The sequence below is a fragment of the Heterodontus francisci genome, chromosome 13 (assembly GCF_036365525.1).
Source record: "Heterodontus francisci isolate sHetFra1 chromosome 13, sHetFra1.hap1, whole genome shotgun sequence".
In the NCBI taxonomy this organism is placed as follows: domain Eukaryota; kingdom Metazoa; phylum Chordata; class Chondrichthyes; order Heterodontiformes; family Heterodontidae; genus Heterodontus; species Heterodontus francisci.
This window is the reverse complement of record NC_090383.1, coordinates 83,683,575-83,705,540: the sequence shown is the minus strand read 5'-3', so window position 1 is coordinate 83,705,540 and position 21,966 is coordinate 83,683,575. Positions and strand designations below refer to the sequence as shown.

The window sequence follows — 21,966 nt, the reverse complement described above, 5'->3', positions numbered from 1 at the left end:
GAGAAGAAAATCCCAAAAAGTGTGGGTGCGAGAACACAGCCCTGTTTCACGCCACTCAGGATAGGAAAGGGCTCTGATGAGGTGCCGCTATGTTCAATTGTGCCTTTCATATTGTCACGGAATGAGGTGATGATACTTAGTAGCTTTGGTGGGCATCCAATCTTATCTAGTAGTCTGAAGAGACATCTGCTGACGAGGTCAAAGGCTTTGGTGAGATCAATGAAAGCAATGTAGAGGGGCATCTGTTGTTCGTGGCATTTCTCCTGTATCTGACGAAGGGAGAACAGCATGTCAATGGTCGATCTCTCTGCACGAAAGTCACACTGTGCCTCAGGGTAGACGCGCTTGGCCAGCTTCTGGAGCCTGTTTAAAGCGACTCGAGCAAAGACTTTTCCACTATGCTGAGCAGGGAGATTCCACGGTAGTTGTTGCAGTCACCGCGGTCACCTTTGTTTTTATAGAGGGTGATGATATTGGCATCACGTATGTCCTGAAGTACTGCTCCCTCGTCCCAGCACAGGCAAAGCAGTTCCTGTAGTGCTGAGAGTATAGCAGGCTTGGCACTCTTATTTCAGGGGTAATGCTGTCCTTCCCAGGGGCTTTTCCGCTGACTAGAGAATCAATGGCATCACTGAGTTTCGATTTTGTTGGCTGTATGTCCAGCTCATCCATGACTGGTAGAGGCTGGGCTGCATTGAGGGCAGTCTCAGTGACAACATTCTCCCTGGAGTACAGTTCTAGGTAGTGCTCAACCCAGCGGTCCATTTGCTTGCGTCGGTCAGTGATTTTGTCCCCTAATTTAGATTTGAGGGGGGCGATCTTCTTGATGGATGGCCCAAAAGCTCTCTTAATGCCATCATACATTCCTCTGATGTTTCCGGTGTCGGAGGCCAGCTGAATTTGACTGCATAGGTGTTGCCAGTAGTCATTTGCGCAGGGCCTGGCTGTTCTTTGTGCAGTGCTTCTGGCTGCTTTAAGTGCTACGGATGTTAACTCGCTGGGGGCTTTCTTGTGGTTCCAACAGTCCAATGCGCTTAGCGGCTATGACAGGTTCCAGCTCTTCAATATGACATTGATACCAGTCTGCATTCCTCTTCGCACGTTTGCCGTAGGTGGTCAAAGCTGACTCATAGATGGCATCTCTGATGTGGGCCCACTTGGTCTCAGCATCCCCTGTGGGAGTGTTTTGAAGGGCTGTTGCAAGTGAATTTAGAAATTTTTGTAACAGCTGTGGACGAGAAATTCTGCTCGTGTTGATGCGCGGGTGGCCCTTCTGCTTGGAATGATGCAACTTCTTTGGTCTGAGTCTAACCTTGCTGCACACCAGGGAGTGGTCGGTGTCGCAGTCCGCACTGTGGAAGCTGCGTGTGATTTGAACACTGTTTAAGGCGGCTCGCCTTGTGACGATGAGGTCTAGCTGGTGCCAACGACGCGATCTTGGGTGCCTCCATGAAACCTGGTGACAGGGTTTAGTGTGAAAGAACGAGTTGGTGATGCAGAGGTTATGATAGGTACACAACTCAAGCAGCCTCTCTCCATTCTCATTCATCCTTCCAACGCCATAGCGCCCAAGGCAGGAGGGCCATGAGTCATGGTCGGCCCCAACTCTGGCATTCAAGTCCCCCAGCAGGAACAGGTGTTCGGTGTTGGGGATGCTACTAATGATATTATGTAGTTCCTCGTAGAACTGGTCTTTAGCTTCAGGTGGGGAGCAGAATGTTGGAGCATAGATGCTGAGTAGGTGTACTGGACCAGAGGTGGTGAGCAGTCGGATGGACAGTATGCGTTCCGAGCCATTTGAGGGAGGCTCTATCATGCTGAGCAAGGAGTTTCTGATGGCGAAGCCCACTCCATGCTGTCTTGGTTCTTCAGGATCCCTACCCTGCCAGAAGGTGGTGTAGTCTGGCTCTGCTAGAGATCCACACGCGGGGAGGCATGTCCCCTGAAGTGCTGCAATGTCTACATTGAGTCTACTGAGCTCGTTGTTAATGATGGCGGTCTTCCGAGAATCGTTGATTTGTGTAAGGTCTTCCGACAGGCCGGGACACATAGTTTTGATGTTCCAGCTTGCAAAGCGAAGAGCTGGTACCTTCTTTCCTTTTTTCATGTTGTTTGGTGCGGTGTTGCAGTCCACTTTTCGGGCAATGACCCTGAGCTCCAAGCACCCATTGAAGCAGGTGGACTGTGGCGGGACAGAACCTTATTGACCGGGGGCTGCCCGGTTTGAGGCGGGCGGTAGCTGTCCAGTGAGGTGCGATGACCTCTCCCACCGACAAAGGCAACCCGTGGCACCCAGTCTCTACGCCAATTGAGCTGGACTTATAACCCATAACTGCTGCCTTCTGGTTCAGTCGCTGTGAGGCGACTATGGAATGACCTCTCCATGGCGCATGCCTGGGCGAATGGATGGAGGTTGAGAGTTGCCCAAGCGTCAAAACATCCCTTTCGGCCTTTCTGGTGGGGTCCAAAGGAGTGCAGAGCACGACGTTTGGCACCGGTATGGCTGCAGGAACTGCCGGAAACTTGCCAAGGGTGACATATGACCGCCTACGGGGTTCTGCTCCGGATTTTCTGTTAGGGTTTACTCCCTTCGCCTTAGTCTCTCCCGAGACGCCCACAAGGCAGTGGGGTTGTTAGGGCCCCTACACAGGTGCAGGAGGATGCCGGTGGGAGGAGGGGGTGCAAGGGAGAGGGGTGGAGGGAAGGGGGTGCGAGGGGGAGCTGGGAAGGGGGCTGTAAGGGGGTAGGGGGGGTTGCAGGGGAAGATGGTGCGAGGGGGTGGGGCTGGGAAGGGGTTGCGAGGGGGGAGGAGGGTGCGGGGGGGCGGTGAGCTGAGGGAGTGGAGCGGGGAAGGGGGGATGGAAGGGGGGGGGGGGGGGAGGGAGGGAAGGGGAAGGGGGGGGGGGAAAAGTGGGTGCAGGTAATAAGCCATTTCCTCAGTTCCCACCATCGACGCCTGGAAAGCTCATCCGCGTCCTTCGGGAGGTGAGCGACATCCTCGGGCGCTGGTACCAGTATTGCCGACATTGCGCTGCAGATGCTCTCAGAGCCATCTCCCGCAGGCGCTTTGAAGTTGCGGCCGAGGAGCCGTTCGTGGCTTTTTGCGTGCTCGGGGCACCTTTACGCAAGGCTTCTCCTCTGTGGTAAAGTTATTTCCCTAGGGTCCCGCTGCTCCTTCTTCTCTTCAATGGACTTACCGCACGACGTGGCCGCGGACACTCTGGACGGTGTAGACAGCAGGATCGGAGATCAAAGTATCACCAGCTGTACTTTGCAATTTCGTCTGGATTTCGTTCAATTTCATTGAGAAAACAAACAGCAGGTATGGCTGGGGGAGGGCAGTGGGCCCAGGTAACACAAACTAGCTGTTAGCTTGTAGTTAGGGCTAAAATGAACTGATTAAAGAGCCAGGGGAGTTTAAACAGATTAAGAGGGTAGATTGGGGGAGAAAACACTAAGAATGGGAGCAGATGGCCATGGATAGAGTTGAACAGCAAGGGAGCTTCCTAGGGAGCTTACAGCCCAGGAGCCATCTTACCATCTTATTAGTGACTTACCTTACCAGCGAGCTCACCACTGGTATCAGACCCACCGGCCGTCCATGTCTCCGCTTTAAAGACGTCTGCAAACGCGACATGAAAGAGTCAGTTGCCAGCGTTCGCCAGAGCTGGCGGGCAGCCATAAAGATGGGGCTAAAGTGTGGCGAGTCGAAGAGACTTAGTAGTTGGCAGGAAAAAAGACAGAGGCGCAAGGGGAGAGCCAACTGTGTAACAGCCCCGAGAAACAAATTTCTCTGCAGCACCTGTGGAAGAGCCTGTCACTCTAGAATTGGCCTTTATAGCAACTCCAGGCGCTGCTTCACAAACCACTGACCACCTCCAGGCGCTTATCCATTGTCTCTCGAGATAAGGAGGCCAAAGAAGATCTTACTTATTAGTGACTTAAATGATGAGGCAGAAAGCCACATAAACAAATTTGCTGATGACACAAAGAGAGGCAGCACTGTAAACAGTATAGAATTACAAAGGAATATTAACAGATGAAGTGAATGGGCAGGATGTGAGGCCATGCACTTTGGATAAACCTTGAAGCAGTGAGGGTCCAAAGAGACTAGGGGTCCCATGTACACAGATCATGAAAATGTCATGAACAGATACAGAAAATAATCAAAAAGATTAATGGAATACTGGCTTTTATATTTAGAGGACTGAAATACAAGGGGGCAGAAATCATGTTACAACTAACCTTGGTTAGACCACACATGGGGGCAGTTTTGGGCTTTGGAGAGAGTTACGCGTAGATTTACCAGAATGATAACTGGACTTGAAGGGTTAAATTACAAACAACATTACACAAAACTAGAGTTGTATTCACTGAAATTTAGAAGTTTGAAGGATGATTTGATCAATGTTTTCAAGATATTAAAGGGGAACAGATAGGGTAGATAGGGAAACCACTTCTGCTAGTTGGGCAGCCTAGGACTAAGGGGCATAGTCTAAAAATTAGAGCCAGTCCTTTCAGGAGTGAAATGAGGAAACACTCTACACACAAAGGGTGGTACAAGTTTGCAACTCTCTTCCCCAAACAGGAATTGGTGCTAGATCAATTGTTAATTTTAAATGAGATTGATCGATTTGTGTTAACCCAAGGTATTAAGGGATATAGGGCATATATATGGAGTTACGTCGCAGATCAGTCATGATCTCAATGAATGGCAGAACAGGCTCAAAGGCCTACTCCTGCTCTTGTTATACTGAGCCCACTTTCATACATTTAGATGACGACACCCTATATCCACCTTTACTAACAATCTTATAGCATATGCAATTGGTATGAAATAGGAGCAGGAGTAGGCCATTCAGCCCCTCGAGCCTGCTCCCCATTCAATAAGGTTACGGCTGATCTGATTGTGGCCTTAACTCCACTTTCCTGTCGGCCCCCCATAACCCTGGACTCCCATATAGATAAAAATCTGTCTAACTCAGCCTTGAATATATTAAATGACACAGCCTCTGGGAAAAGAATTCCAAAGATTAACAACCCTCAGAGAAGAAATTTCTCATCTGTCTTAAATGGGAGACCCCTTCTTTTGAAACTGTGCTCCCTAGTTCTAGATTTCTCCACAAGGGGAAACATCCCGTCAGCATCTACCCTGTCAAGCCCCCTCAGAATCTTCGATGTTTCAATACGATCACCTCTCATTCTTCTAAACTCCAATGAATATAGGCCCAACCTGCTCAACCTTTCCTCATAAGACAACCCCTTCATCCCAGGAATCAGCCTGGTGAACCTTCTCTGAACTGCTTCCAATGTAAGTATATCGCTCCTTAAGTAAGGAGACCATAGTACCCTAGGTACAGTCTCATGAATACCCTGTACAGCTGTAGCAAAACTCCCCTACTTTTATACTCCACCCACCTTACAATAAACGCCAACATTCCACTTGCCTTCCTAATTACTTGCTGTAACTTGCATGCTAACCTTTTGTGATTCATCTACAAGGTCACCCAGATCCCTCCGTACCGCAGCATTCTGCAATCTCCATTTGAATAATTTGCTTTTCTATTCTTCCCACCAAAGTGGACAACCTCACATTTTCCCTCCTTTATACTCCAACTGCCAAATTTTTGTCCATTCACTTAACCTATCTATAACTCTTTGGAGACACTGTGTGCTCCTCACAACTTGCTTTTCTACCTTTGTATCGTCCGCAAATTTAGCTATAATACACTTGGTCCCTTCATCCAAGTCAATAATATAGATTGTGAATAGATGAGGCTCTAGCACTGATCCCTGTGGCATTCCACTAGTTACAGTTTGCAACCTGAAAATGCCCCATCTATCCCGACACCGTTTCCTGTTAGTCAATCCTCTCCATGCAAGTATATTACCACCAACACCATGAATTCTCACCGTCTATAGTAACCTTTTATGTGGCACCTTATCCAAAAACACTACATCTACCAGTTCCCCTACATCCACCCTACATGTTACATCCTAAAAGAACTTCAATAAATTTGTGTCAAACACGATTTCCCTTTCATAAAACCATGTTGACACTATCTTATTGCATTATGATTTTCCAATTGTCCTGCCACTACTTCCTTCATAATGGATTCTAACAGTTTCCCAATGACAGATGTTAACTGGCCTACAGTTTCCTACTTTCTGTCCGCCTCCTTTCTTGGAGAGGTGTTACATTTGTAGTTTTCTAATCTGCTGGGACCTTTCCAGAATCTAGGGAATTTTGGAAGATTACAACAAATGCATCCACTATCTCTGCAGCCTCTTCTTTTAAGACCTTAGGATGCAGACCATCAGGTCCATGGGACTTGCCAGCCTTAAGTCCCCTTAGTTTTCAGAGTACTTTTTCTCTAATAGTGATTGTTTTAAGTTCCTCCATCCCTTTTGCCTCATGACTTTGCTATTCTTGGGATGCTTTTTGTGTATCCTACTGTGAAGACATACAAAATACTCGTTCAAAGTCTCTGCCATTTCCTTGTTTCCCATGATTAATTCCCCAGTCTAAGGGACCAACATTTACTTTAGCTACTCTTTTCCCTTTTATATATTTGTAGAAACTTTGACTGTTTTTATATTTCTTGCTAGTTTACACTCCTACTCTAATTTATCCCTCTTTATTGTTTTCTTAGCCATCCTTTGCTGGTTTCCAAAATGTTCCCAATCCTCTGGCCTCCACTATCTGCACCGCATTGCACACCTTTTCTTTCGATTTGATACCATTCTTAACTTCCTTAGTTAGCCACAGATGGTGGATCCTTCTCATGGAGTATTTCTTTCTTAATGGAATATATCTTTGTTGAGAATTATGAACTATCTCCTTAAATGTCTGCCACTACTTCTCTATCATCTTACCTTTTAACTTATTTTCCCAAACCACTTTAGCCAACTCTGTCTTCATACTCTCGTAATTGTCCAAATTTCTCACCCTCAAAACTGAATATGAAATTCTACCATGTTATGATCATTCTTGCCGAGAGGATCCTTTACGATGAGGTCATTAATTAATCCTGTCTCATTACATATTACCAGGTCCAAAATAGCATGCTCCCTGGTTGGTTCCAAAATGTATTGTTCTAAGAAACTGTCCTGAATACACTACTCCATGAACTTATCCTCCAAGCTATCTTTGCCAGTTTTATTTGTCCAATCTATATGAAGATTAAAATCGTCCACGATTATTGCAAGCCCCCATTTCTTGTTGATTTATACTCTGTCCTACATTGTAGCTATTGTTAGGGGGTCTATAAACTGCTCCCACCAGTGACCTCTTTCCCTTGCTATTTATCTTCTGAAAGAGACCTTAAAATAGTACTTTTTTGGAAATGGGAGGGGAAACAAAATAATGACTTACCAGCCCTCCATTAATAACAACATCCGGATCCACCACATTTCCCACAGATTTGGACATTTTCTCGCCAGTTTCATTGAGAGTAAATCCATGGACTACCAATTTTCTGTCAATAAAATATTTCAAATTTACTAAACAAAAATATGTCTTCCACCAATGTAGGTTTTTCAGTCCTGTATAATCTTATATGGTGTAAAGACAGTATTTCCTATGCAGATAATCCAAACTGAAAATTTACATTATGAAACTGTTATCTTCAAAACTACTTAACCATGGACATTTAAACTCTCAGAAATACCATTAAAAGAAATAATTTAAACAGTTTTTTGTTAAATCACAAAATAATTTTCATTTCACTTCTCAATGCTTTGCTACTGCTGTTGGGGAGGGTTTAAACTAACTTGGCAGGGGATTGGGAGCCAGGAGGTATTAGAGAGGAAAAACAAGGTGCACAAAGAATTGGGAGAGAAAGACAGCACTAGAGTAAGAAATAGTAAAGCATTAAATGGGGTCAGAGTAAGATGGAATGCAATAAGGTCTAAATTATGTTTACTGCTTATGTATGTGAACGCACGGAGTGTGGTAAATAAGGTTGGTGAGCTGCAGCTGCAGATAGCCAATTAGGAATATGATGATGTGGTGGTAAGACAGGCCTGGCTCAAAAAAGGATAGGACTGGGTACTAAATATTTCTGGAATACAAGCTTTTCAGGAAAGATAGGGAAAGAAAGAAAGAAGGACTGGCGGCACTGATTAAGGAGAATATTTAATAGTGCTGGAGAGAGAGGATGTCCTAACAAGGTCAAGGACTGAATCTATTTGGTTAGAGCTAAGAAACCATCGAGGTATCATTACACTACTAGGTGTATTCTATAGGCTGCCAACTAGGGGAAGATAAAACAAAAACTTGTATTTATATAATGCCTTTAACATAATAAAACGTCCAAAGGCATTTTACAGGAGCATTATAAAACAAAGTGTGACACTGAGCCGCAAAAGGAGATATTAGGTCAGATGACCAAAAACTTAGTCATAAAGGTAGCTTTTAAGGAGCATCTTAAGAGGGGAAAGCAAGATGAACAGGTATATGAGGGTATTCCAGAGCTTGGGGCCCAGGCAACTGAAGGTGTGACCATCAATGGTGGAACAATTAAAATCAGAGATGCACAAGAGGCCAGAATTAGGGAAGCACAGATATCTCGCAGGGTTGTGGGGCTGGTGGAGATTACAGAGATGGGGAGGAGTGAGGCCATAGAGGGTTCTGAAAACAAGGGTGAGGATTTTAAAATCAAGGTGTTGCTTGACCAGGATAAATGTAGGTCAGCAAGCACAGCGGTGGTAGGGGAATGGGATAGAAGAACAAATTTTCAAGGAAATTACTGAGATGCAAAATATGTACACAGTAGTGATAATTAGGGACTTTAATTATCCTACTTTAGACTAGAATAGTAATAGCATGAAGGGCAGAAAGGGAGAAGAGTTTCTGAAGTGTCTGCAAGACAACCTTTACCATCAATATCCAATGAGGAAGGAGGCATTGCTAAATCTGGTTCTAGGGAGTGAGGTGAGTCAAGTGGTGACGTGTCAATAGGGAACATTTAGGAGACAACGATCACAGTACCATAAGGTTTAGGCTAGCCATGGAAAAGGACAAGGAGCAATCCAGAGTAAAAATAATTAGTTAGACGAGGGCCAATTTCAATAGGGTGAGAACGGATCTGGCCTAAGTGAACTGTAATCAAAGATTGGCAGACAAAACTGTAATGGAGCAATTGGTTGCTTTTAAAGAGGAGATGGTTCGGATACAGCTAAGGTGCATTCCCACGAGGGGGAAAAGGTAGGACAGGTAAAGCCAGAGCTCCCTGGATAACAAAAGAGAAAGAGGTAAAATGAAGCAGTAAAAGGGTGTATATGACAGATGTCAAGTTAATAATACAAGTGACAACCAGGCTGAATATAAAAAGTTCAGAAAGGAAGCAAAAAGAGAAATGAGAGAAGCAAACAGAGAGTATGAGAAGAGACTAGCAGCTAACAAAGGGAATACACAAGTTTTCTGTAGGCATATATAAGCTGGCATGGACACAACGGGCTGAATGGCCTCCTTCTGTGCTGTAATCTTTCTATGGTTCTATATATGTAGTAAACAGGTGATAAGAGGAGGAGTGGGGCCAATTGGAGACGAAAAAGGAGATTTACACATGGAGGCAGAGAGCATGGCTGAGGTACTCAATAAGTACTTTGCATCTGTCTTTAGCAAGAAAGATGAAGTCATGCTGAAAGTGGAGGTAGATGAGACCCTGGATGGGCTAAAAATTGATCAAGAGGAGGTATTAGAAAGGCTGGTGGTGCTTAAAAGTTGTTAAGTCACCAGGACCAGATCAGATGTATCTGAGGATACTGAGGGAAGGAGTGAAGCCAGAGGACTGGAGATTTACAAATGTTACACCCTTGCTCAAGAAAGGGCATAAGGATAAGCTCAGCAACTACAGCCAGTTAATTTAACCTCAGCTGTGGGGAAGCTTTTAGAAACAATAAATCGGGGACAAAATTAGCAGTCATTTGGATAAATGTGGATTAATTAAGGAAAGCCATCATGGATTGTTCTGGGCAAAGTGCATTTAACTTGATTGAGTTTTTTGATGAGGTATCAGCAAGAGTTAATGAGGGTAATGTGGTTGATGTGGTATACACAGACTTCAAAAAGGCACTTGGATAAAGTGCCACATAACAGTCTTGTCAGCAAAGTTAAAGCCCATGGAATAAAAGGGACAGTGTCTGCATAGATACAACATTGGCCAAGTGACAAGAAATAGAGCAGTGAATGGTTGTTTTTCAGATTGGAGGAAGGAATATAGTGGGGTTCCCCACGAATCAGTATTAGGACCCCTGCTTTTCTTGATCTATATTAATGACCTAGACTTGGTCATGGCAATTTCAAAATTTGCAGATGACACAAAAATTGGAAGTATTGTGACCGGTGAAGAGGATAACAATCGACTTCAAGAGGACATAGACAGGCTGGTGGAACGGGCAGACACATGGCACATGAAATTTAATGCAGAGAAGTGTGAAGTGGGAGGAAGAATGAGGATAGGCAATATAAACTAAAGAATACAGTTCTAAAAGGGGTGTGGGAGCAGAGGGACCTGGGGATATATGCGCACAAGAACACTGACAGTGGCAGGGCAGGTTGAGGAAGTGGTTAATAAGGCATATGGGATCGTGAGTTTTATAAATGGAGGCATAGAATACAAGGTTACAGTGAACTTTTATAAAACACTGGTTCAGCCTCAACTGGAGTACTGTGTCCAATTCTGAGCACCACACATTTGGAAGGATGTGAAGGCATTAGAGAAGGTGCAGAAACGATTTACAGGAATGGTTCCAGGGATGAAAGACTTCAGTTACGTGGTTAGATTGGAGAAGCTGCGGCTGTTCTCCTTCAAGAGAAGGTTGGGAGCAGATTTGATTGATGTGTTCAACATTATGAGGGGTCTGGACAGAGTAGACAGGGAAAAACTTCTCATTGGTGGAAAGGTTGATAACCAGAGGACACAGATTTAAGATGGTTGGCAAAAGAACCAGAAGCAACTTGAGGAAATTTTTTTTTTTTTTACACGAGTGGTTAGGATCTGGAATGCACTGCCTGAGAGGGTGGTGGAAGCAGTTTCAATCATGGCTTTCAAAAGGAAATTGGAGAAATACCTGAAGAGGAAACATTTTCAGGGCTACAGGGAAAAGTTAGGGGAGGGGGACTAGCTGAACTGCTCTTGCAAAGAACCGGTACAGACAGGACAGGCCGAAAAGGCCTCCTTCTGTGCTGTAACCATTCTATAATTCAAACTATTCCTTTATCTATTTCCTGTACAGTATGGAAAGACCATTGCAATTCACTTGGCATATACAAAACAGAGCAATATTTAATCAAGCTGTAGGTAAGGGATGGGCACTGGGCTCCACAGTGAATTTCAGCATCTCTTGAACTTGGATTTGAAGCTAGTCAAGCTGTAAATGTCCCATGTGAGACAAATCTGGATGCTCCCAATCTAGCTCCATGTGGATACACATGCCCTGCACAAAAGTACCCAGAGTTTAGCCAAATATGAAACAATCACACACAGGGAGGCTATAAATGTGACTCAGGAGGACCGAAAACAAAAAAGATGGGCACACAGGTGGGCAGCCTCCACTAAACTTGTTATAAACCTCTATTTAGCCAGCTAGGAATAATAAGAGTTGTCACGAGCAGGCTGCCCATCTTGCTTTTGCAACTGCAGCAGATAGATAGCCTGAAAGTGGAGAGGACAACAGGAAAGACAAATGACAATGGAAGGGGAGGGTGCACGAGACGGAAAGAAAAACTGGGGGGATTGCAGTTTGTTATCTCTGGCAACAATGCTGGTGATGCCATTTTGAATTTCAGCCTCAACTTCTCAAACTTAACTATCCACTTTGGGATAATTCCCTGCATGGAAAGTAGCACAGAGATGAAGCATTAAGCAGTGGTAAACACCACTGCAGTTGGGTTAAGGAAAACCATTTTCAAAATAAGTACACATATCTAATCTATTCAAACGCCTCCAGTTGACCAATAGACAGCAGCTTGAACAGCAATTATTATATCCCAAGCTGAATGATTTGGATGTATATAGACCAGTACAAAGGGAAGCAGAGTGTCTTATTTCTATAACTCAAGGTGAGCACTTACATAGGTTTGGCATAGCAGAATCAAATTTACCAAAAGGATTTGAAAATTTAATGTGTCCTCTGTCAACCATGCAATGTTCTGAGAAGGAAAGGTCATTTCAAGTTGTACATTTAATAATGTTTAAAATTATTAACCTAATTTAATAAATAGGTTAATAAATACTGACCTATAAGGAATCTGTTTCTCAACTGCTACACTGGTGAGCAGAGAGGATTGAAACCAACCACCCAACTGATCCTTTCCCTCCAGGTACACATCTGCAACGTTACCTACATCAAGAAAGAAAGAGAATTAGTTAAGCAAAAGATTCACATAAACCTTTTTATTTATATTTCTGAAAAATTCACCTAATTCAGAAATTTTATTGTGTGATTATACAAACTCAAAATGGTCAGGTTTTTTTTTCCTCACATGTAATCACATCATTACTTTTTCAGGATTTATTTCTCAGTTTCTTGCCTACCTCCCCCAATGCGAACTTGCATTTATATAGCATACAGAAACATCCCAAGACACTTCACAGATGTGTAATCAAACAAAAAAAAACCCAAGCTGAAGGAGTAGCTATTACGAGCGGTGACTAGTGCTTGGTGAGTTTTAAGAAGGGTTTTATAAAAAGAAAAGGAGATGAAGAGGTGGAGTGAATTTGAGAATATAGGACCTAGATGGCTGAAGGCATAGCAGCCAATGATGAAGTGAAGGAAGCAGGAGATGCACAAGATGCCATAGTTGGATAAATGCTGACTTCTTAGAGGATTGCTGTGTTGGAGAAGGTTATAGAGATAGTGAGGGGCAAAGTCATCAAGTAATTTAAACACAAGAATGAAAATTTTAAATTTGAAGCATTTGGGGACTGGAACATGGCATGGGATAGGATACAGGCATCAATGTTTGGATGAGCTGAAGTTTATGGAGGATGGAGGGTGGGAGGCGAGCAGGAGAGCATTTCAATAATCACGTCTGCAAAGAACAAAGGCATAAATAAGGGTTTCATTAGATTGGTTGAGCTTGGGGTGGTGGTGGATAATGCCACTGGAGGTAAAAGTCTTCAGTCTTTTTGATGCAAAGGATAGGGGGTCTGAAGCTCAGCAAATAGAACAGGATTGTTAATATGTAGAAAACAGAGCAGGCTGAACACTACCTGAGGGGGGAAAGTTTTACCCCCTACCAACTGAGTTTAGTCTTCAAAGTGTAAATTCTATCCCTTTCCTTCAGAGGTCTACTTTTGCTTTATGACAATATTGACCAAGATAAAGGGCAAGTCATCTGTTCCCAGGCCTCAATCACCAGCACTCTATTTGGCTGCTAGGCGGCGTGCAAGAGCTGCCTGGCATTGATTCTCTCTCCAACTATTCATTCCATCCCAGTAAAATAGTGCCTGAAAATTTTTAATTTCCAACATTTTGAATTGTCATTTAAAGTATACACAGTATCACTGCTAAACAGGCACAATACTGCCATGATTCCATATTGGACAATGAAGTAACAAAGGCGGCTTTTTAAAAAATCAGAGCGTGCAGAAAGTACACAGATGGGTTGTGGGGGGGGGGGGGCCCGGCTGTCGATCACTGGGTTTGGTGAAGATGATTTATCAACTGGTGATGGTGTTACGGAGGGGCATGAATGTTTTTTGTTTTAAATGCCTGAAGTGATGTGCTCCCATTGTTCAGATAAAACCTCTAGGGGTTTTCTGGCAAGACTGCACAAAGGGGGATCCTGTCTGAGAATGTCTCAATAAGCTTAAGGGAGTACATGATCTTGTTTTGACTAGTCCATGCCCCAGAATGAATATCCAATCTGTCTTTGTAGGAAACACTAATTCCACATGACAAAGGTGCTATATTATACAGCAAGTAGAAAATTTCTCAATGATTCATCAGGCAATCATGTTGGACCTCAACTGGTAAACACTGGGATGGGTCATGATCCACCAAGAAGCCAGTGACTGCCACTAGTGTAGGACATATGGCAGTGACACTGATAGTGAAGAGCTCAAAAAATTAAATACAAATGAAAATAATGTTTCACCCTCTCCTTTACATACATCATTCAGTAATGCACAAATAGTCAGCAATGCACAAACAGTTAAACTGAGTTTTGACGATGTTTTATACCAGATAAACTACATGCATTGATATTTATTACAGTTACTGTAGGATTTCGAATACTAAAGTATTTCTAAGCACACATTAAAACAGAAGTTATCAGCCAAATCACTAGTGAATAATTAGTAGTGATGGACTCTGTATACGGTCTTAACACAATGAGGGTACGTGGAGGGGGACCACTAGGAAAAATATACCAATACTGTAGACAAAATTAGTGTTGAAGTTCAACAACAACTTGCATTTATAAATACCTTTAATGCACAGAAACATGGCAAGAAATGGCACAAAAAGACATAATGAAACCAGAGATGGAGAGGTGATTGAATGTTTGGTCGACTGCTGGGCTTTCACAAGTTTTATAAAGAAGAGCGAGATGGAGAGGCAGACATGTTTATAAGGTTGTTCCAAAGAATAGGATCAAGGCAGTTTAAACCTCCATCGCTAATGTTTGGGCAAAGAGAGTGAAAGATGCATAGTAAATCAGAGAGAAAGAAATGGAGTGTTCGAGAAGGGATAGAGTATGAAGGAAATTGCAGAAAAAGGGTCCTGGGGCTATGACGTGCAGATGAGGATTTTTAATTTAATGTACTGGGGGACAGAGAGCTAGTGTAGGTCAGCAAGGACAGGAGTGGGGGAATTGCGGAATGGGGCTTGATCAGGATAGAATGCATGTGGCCGAGATAGTGATGTTTAAGAAGGATACAAGATCAATAAGGAGGCTGGAGGTCACAACTCCATAAATTTTTGGGCAAGAAGCTGGGTCATATTGTTAAGAGATATTTCAGCATTTCATGAGTAAAGATGCCCACAAGATATGAGGATCTGCCATTTGAGTTCAAGATTTGTGGTCTAGTCAAGATTAAACAAATATACCTTAACAGAAGAAATAAAAACCTGTAAAAGGTAAATCCCAAAAATCAGTGCTGTTCTTATGATTGTGATTACATTCTGGATCAATACTTTTTGAGATTGTACCAGCAGTTTTCTTCACAAACAAGACTTTTCATGTCCTGAACTGAACACAGTGATCAGTGATCTGAAAAAAATAATTTTAAGCTGTATTTGTGTGATATCTCAAAATGTCCGATCACTTTTTAGTTTATAGACATTGACCCCGAACAAAATACTTCTGAGTAAGTTTCTGTTTAGGCATGGTACTGCAATGATTAGAGGGTGTTGGAGAAGGGGATTAAAAAAAAGTGATCTGATGAAACAGTGCTTTCCTACTGTGAGATAGTCACAAAGTCCTAGAGTTATACAGCAATGAAACAGGCCCTTCAGCCCATCGTGTCCGTGCCAGCCATCAAGCACCTATCTATTCTAATCCCATTTTCCATACATAATCTTGTATGCTCTGGCATTTCAAGTGCTCATCTAAATACTTAAATGTTGTGAGGGTTCCTGCCTCTATCACCCCTTCAGACAGTGTGTTCCAGATTCCAACCACCCTCTGGGTGAAAATTCTTTTCCTCAAATCCCCTCTAAACCTCCTGCCCCTTACCTTAAATCTATGCCCCCTAGTTAATGTCACTTCTGCAAAAGGAAAAAGTTTTTCTTATCTATCCTATCTATGCCCCTCAATTTTGTAAACCTCAATCAGGTCCCCCTCAGCCTTCTCTACTCTAAGGAAAACAACCCTAGCCTATCCAGTCTCTCTTCATAGCTGAAATGCTCCAGCCCAGGCAACATTCTGGTGAATCTCCTCTGCACCCGCTCCAGTGCAATCATATCCTTCCTACAGTGTGGCGACCAGAACTGTACACAGTACTCCAGCTGTTCCTAACTAGTGTTTTATACAGCTCCATCATAACCTCCCTGCTCTTATATTCTATGCCTCGGCTAATCATAAGAACTAGGAGCAGGAGTAGGCCGTCCGGCCTCTCGAGCCTGCTCCGCCATTCAATAAGATCATGGCTGATCTTTTTGTGGACTCAGATCCACTTACCCGCGCTCTCACCGTATCCCTTAATTCCTTTATTGTTCAAAAAGATATCTACCTTAGCGTTAAAAACGTTTACTAAAGAAGCGTCAACTACTTCACTGGGAAAGGAATTCCATAGATTAACAACCCTCTGGGTGAAGAAGTTCCTTCTTAATTCAGTCCTAAATCTGCTCCCTCTAATCTTGAGGCTCTGCCCTCTTGTCCTAGCTTCACCTGCCAGTGGAAACATCCTCTCTACTTGTATCTTATCTATTCCCTTCATAATTTTATATGTTTCTATAAGAAACCCCCTCATTCTTCTGAACTCCAATGAATATAATCCCAAACTACTCAGTCTCTCCTCATAAGCCAACCCCCTCAACTCCGGAATCAACCTAGTGAACCTCCTCTGCACCCTCTCCAGTGCCAGTACATCCTTTCTCAAGTAAGGAGACCAAAACTGCACACAGTACTTCAGGTGCAGCCTCACCAGTACCTTATACAGCTGCAACATAACCTCTCTGCTTTTAAACTCAATCCCTTTAGCAATGAAGGACAAAATTCCATTTGCCTTCCTAATTACTTGCTGTACCTGCAGACCAACCTTCTGCGATTCATGCACAAGGACACCCAGGTCCCTCTGCATAGCAGCATGCTGCAACTTTTTACCATTCAAGAAATAATCCTTTTTACTGTTACTCCTACCGAAATGAATGACTTCACATTTATTAACATTGTATTCCATCTGCCAGACCTTTGCCCACTCACTCAATGTATCTATGTTCCTCTGCAAAGTTTCACAGTCATCTGCACACTTTGCTCTGCCACTCATCTTAGTGTCATCTGCAAACTTTGACACCCTACACGTGGTCCCCAATTCCAAATCATCTATATAAATTGTAAATAATTGCGGTCCCAACACCGATCCCTGAGGCACACCACTAGTGACTGATTGCCAACCAGAATAGCACTCATTTATCCCCACTCTCTGCTTCCTGTTAGTCAACCAATCCCCTATCCATGCTAATACTTTACCCCTAATGCCATGCATCCTTATCTTATGCAGCAGCCTCTTGTGCGGCACCTTGTCGAAGGCCTTTTGGAAATCTAGGTACACCACATCCACTGGGTCCCCATTGTCCACCTTGCTCGTAATGTCATCATAGAATTCCAAAAGATTTGTCAAGCATGACCTGCCCTTCATGAACCCATGCTGCGTCTGCCCAACGGGACAATTTCTATCGCGATGCCCTGCTATTTCTTCCTTGATAATAGACTCAAGCATCTTCCCCACTACAGAGGTTAAGCTAACCGGTCTATAATTCCCCATATTTTGTCTACCTCCCTTTTTAAACAGTGGCGTCACATCTGCTGTTTTCCAATCAGCTGGGACTACCCCAGAGTCCAGCGAATTTTGGAAAATTACCGCCAGTGCACCTGCTATTTCCCCCGCCATCTCTTTTAGTACCCTAGGATGCATTCCATCAGGGCCAGGAGACTTATCAATCCTTAGCTCCTTTAGCTTGCCCAACACTACCTCTTCCGTAATAATGATTGTTTCCAGGTCCTCACCTACGTTCGTCGCTTTGTCAATTACTGGCATGTTATTAATGTCCTCCACTGTGAAGACCGATACAAAATACCTGTTCAATGCCTCGGCCATTTCATCATATCCCATAACTAAATTCCCCTTCTCATCCTCTAAAGGACCAACGTTTACTTTAGCCACTCTTTTTCGTTTTATATATTTATAGAAACTTTTGCTATCTGTCTTTATATTCTGTGCTAGTTTTTTCTCATGTTCTATCTTACTTTTCTTTATAGCTCTTTTTGTGGCTTTCTGTTGACCTTTAAAGTTTTCCCAATCTTCTAGTTCCATGCTGCTTTTGGCCACTTTGTATGCCTTCTCTTTCAATTTGATAGCCTCCCTTACTTCCTTAGACACCCATGGCAGATTACCCCTTTTCTTCCAGTCCTTCCTTCTCACTGGAATATACTTTTGCTGAGCACTTTCAAAAATTGCTTTGAAAGTCCTCCACTGCTCGTCAACTGTCCCACCATAAAATCTTTGTTTCCAGTCTACTTTAGCCAAGTCCTCCCTCATTCTATTGTAGTCCCCCTTGTTCAAGCGCAGGACCCTGGTATTGGATTTTATCTTCACACTCTCCATCTGTATTCTAAATTCAACCATACTGTAATCACTCCTTCCAAGAGGGTTCCTAACTATGAGGTCATTAATTATTCCTGTCTCATTACACAGGACTAGGTCTAGGATAGCTTGCTCCCTCGTCGGTTCCATTACATACTGTTCAAGAAAACTATCACGGATACACTCAACGAGCTCCTCCTCAAGGCTACCCTGACTGAGCTGGTTCGACCAATCTACATGTAGATTAAAATCCCCCATGATAATTATTGTACCGTTTTTACAGGCATTAGTTATTTCTTTGTTTATTGCCCGCCCCAATGTGATGTTATTATTTGGTGGCCTATAGACTATGCCTATCAATGACTTTTTCTTCTTAGAGTTTCTAATTTCCACCCAAATGGATTCAACCTCATTCTCCATAGAACCTGTATCATCTCTCAGCACTGCCCTGATGTCGTCCTTGAGTATCAGAGCTACACCACTTCCCTTACCTTCCTGTCTGTCCTTCCGAATAGTCTGGTACCCCTGTACATTTAACTCCCAGTCGTGACCAACCTGTAACCATGTCTCCGTAATGGCTACCAAATCATATTTATTCGCGGTGATTTGTGCCGTTAACTCATCAACCTTGTTACGAATGCTACGAGCATTCAGGTAAAGTGCCTTTATGCTAGCTTTCTTACTCTCATGATTTCCAACATCTCTAATAATAACTCCTGAGTTATCCTTCCTTTCTGCTTCTTTCATAGTCTGCCTTGAACTTAAACCCTCCTGCACACGTTAACCTGCTGCTTACCTTTTTATTTACCATCATACTCCCTGTCGTTTTCCCTTTCCCTTCCCTCCGAGTCACTAGTTTAAAGTCCTAGAGACCACCCTATTTATCTGTTTCGCTAGAACACTGGTTCCAGATCGGTTCAGGTGGAGACCATCCCATCGGTACAGATCCCCCCGGTTCCAAAACTGATGCCAATGCCCCATGAAATGGAACCCCTCTTTCCCACACCACTCCCTTAGCCACGTGTTTACTTCCCTAATATTCTTATCCCTAAGCCAATTTGCACGTGGCTCAGGCAGTAATCCGGAGATTATGACCCTCGAGGACCTGTTCCTTAATTTCGTTCCTAGTGCTTTATAATCCCCAAACAGGTCCTCCATCCTAGCCTTGCCTATGTTGTTAGTCCCAACGTGCACCACAACAACTGGATCCTCCCCCTCCCACTCCAATATCCTTTCAAGCCGGTCAGAGATGTCCTGCACCCTGGCACCGGGCAGGCAACACACCATGCGGGACTCCCGATCCGGCTTGCAAAGGATACTATCTATCCCCCTAATTATAGAATCCCCTATAACTACCACTTGTCTTTTTGCTCCCCCCTCTTGAATGGCCTTCTGCACCATGGTGCCATGGTCAGTTGGCTCATCCTCCCCGCAGCCCTTTCCCTCATCCACACAGGGAGCAAGTGTCCCATATGCCTTCCTAACCACCTTATCTACCTGTGCTACTGCCTTTAGTGATCTATGGACAAGTACACCAAGGCCCCTCTGAACTTCCTCGGGTCCTACCATCCATTGTAATATTCTCTTGCCTGGTCAGTCCTCCCAAAATGCATCACTTTACACTTCTCAGGATTAAATTCCATTTGCCACTGCTCTGCCCACCTTACCAGCTCATCTATATCGTCCTGTATTCTAAGGCTTTCCTCCTATTTACGACACCACTTTCGTGTCATCTGTGAACTTACTGATCATACCTCCTATATTCACGCCCAAATCATTAATGTACACTACAAACAGCAAGAGATAACAATAATCTCTCCCAAAGTCCCAGAAGTTTAGGAGGCCATATAACCAAGATATATTCCACCTTCCTGAAAATGGCAATATGAAAGATAAAGATATATTTACTTTAGTGAGTAATCAAACTATAAAAGAAAAACTAATAAAATATTATAGCTCTAACCTTTAGAATTATATCAGTAATTAGTTTGCTCCCCCCAAAGTCAGTCAGCTTTTAAACTAAAATGACTTAGAAAGCAATTCTGCAAAATTTTAATTTGTTTAATCAAGAAATCTAAATACTGGAACAATTCTGTTGCATATATTATTTTCTTATAGTTCTCAAAATGCTCTGGGTTGAGTACATCTGAAGTACTATGTTCAGTTCTGGGCACCAAACCTTTGGAACGAGATATTGGCCTGGAGGGAGCACAGTGTAGAGTTACCAGAATGACACCTGGACTTCAAAGATTAAATCATCAGACAACATTACACAAACAATTCCCTAGAATTCAGATGATAAAGTGATGATTAGATTGAAGTTTACAAAATATCAAATGGAACTGATAGACTAAAGAGAGAGAAATTACTCCCCCATTTGGGAGTCCAGATCTTTCAGGCGTTAGTTAGGGAACACTCTTTCAAGCAAAGGATTGCAGAACTCTCTTCTGCAAACAGCAGTTGCTGTTAGATCAATTGTTAATTTTACATCGGAGATTGGTAGGTGTTTGTTAACTAAAGGTATTAAAGGATATCCGGCAATGGAGTTTGGTCACAGATCAGCTATTGAATGGCAGAACAGGCTCGAGGGGCTAACTGCCCTACTCCTATTCCTAAGTTCCTAAAATATGTTGTACCACAGCAAAACAGAGATATCAAAAAATTGTACAAATCTATTTAAGTGAGGGTCAAAAACTGTTGAAAAAGATAAACCTTAATGTGAATTTTAAAAAAAATTGTTCTATTGAGAATTGTACAATACATAATTTACTGCAAGATGTAGAGTAATAAATTCAACCTTTGCTTTATGTTTACCCTTTGACTGGCAAATAAAAACGGAAAGATATGCTCACATAAAAAATAAGCTGACCTGATCTGTTAAATATTATCAAATATGATGGTGTTGAAACAGGTTATTGTAGTTTCATGCTCAACCACCAAGTCTTATTTTCTACGAACATACATTAATCCATTTATGTTCAAGTTATTAATCCACTTATGCTAAAGTCCACATCAAAAATCAAAAAAAAATTCCAAAAAGCCAGGTCCCATTTTTCTTTCAAATTACATTTCCTAATACAAGCAGATGTCTTGCAGCCCTGGTAAGTTGGATAATCCAATATTTTGTAACAACAGGAATCTTATATAATTTGCTTCAGTGGATCCATGTCTAATGTGGCCTGTCTCAAATAGCTACAAAGCCTATTTGCTCTAAATCATGTGTAAAAAGACACATGCTAAATCAAGTTGTGTTTGAAGATTGATTTTTGTTAAATACAAAGCATCTTATATTCTCAGAATTTCCCAAAGCACTTTATAACCAGTGGATTTCTTTTCAAGTGCAGTCAGTGGTGTTTTTAAGGAAACAAGGGAGCCAAACCGCACAGACAAGTTTCCACAATTGGCTGAATGACCGAATAATTGGTCTTGGTGGTGTTGGATGAGAAATCTTGACCAGAACACTGGGAGAAATCTCTGCTTTTCAAATAATATCATGGGATTTTCTACCTCCACCTTAGCAGGCTGATAGGCCTATGATTTAATATCTCATCCAGAGAAGAATACCTCCATCAGTACTATAATGGAAAGAACAAAGTACAAGGCACATTCATTTAATGTTTTTGTATTAAAAGACTTTCTAACCTAGCATTCAGCATTTTGCTAAAAATATTTTATTGGAATATTAAACATATCATCTGCATTTCTATGT

The 21,966-nt window shown here is 42.8% G+C and overlaps 1 protein-coding gene across 1 annotated transcript in view; it reads right to left on the bottom strand.

Moving 5' to 3' along the window:
* The window catches only part of iars2 (isoleucyl-tRNA synthetase 2, mitochondrial), a 103,155-nt gene that overhangs the window by 16,190 nt on the left and 64,999 nt on the right, over positions 1-21,966 (bottom strand). Inside the window, exons 15-16 of the mRNA XM_068045073.1 lie at positions 12,246-12,348; positions 7,376-7,478 (exon numbers count right to left, since the gene is read on the bottom strand). Coding sequence (XP_067901174.1) covers positions 7,376-7,478; positions 12,246-12,348 — 206 coding nt within the window. The remainder of the gene's footprint in view (positions 1-7,375; positions 7,479-12,245; positions 12,349-21,966) is intronic.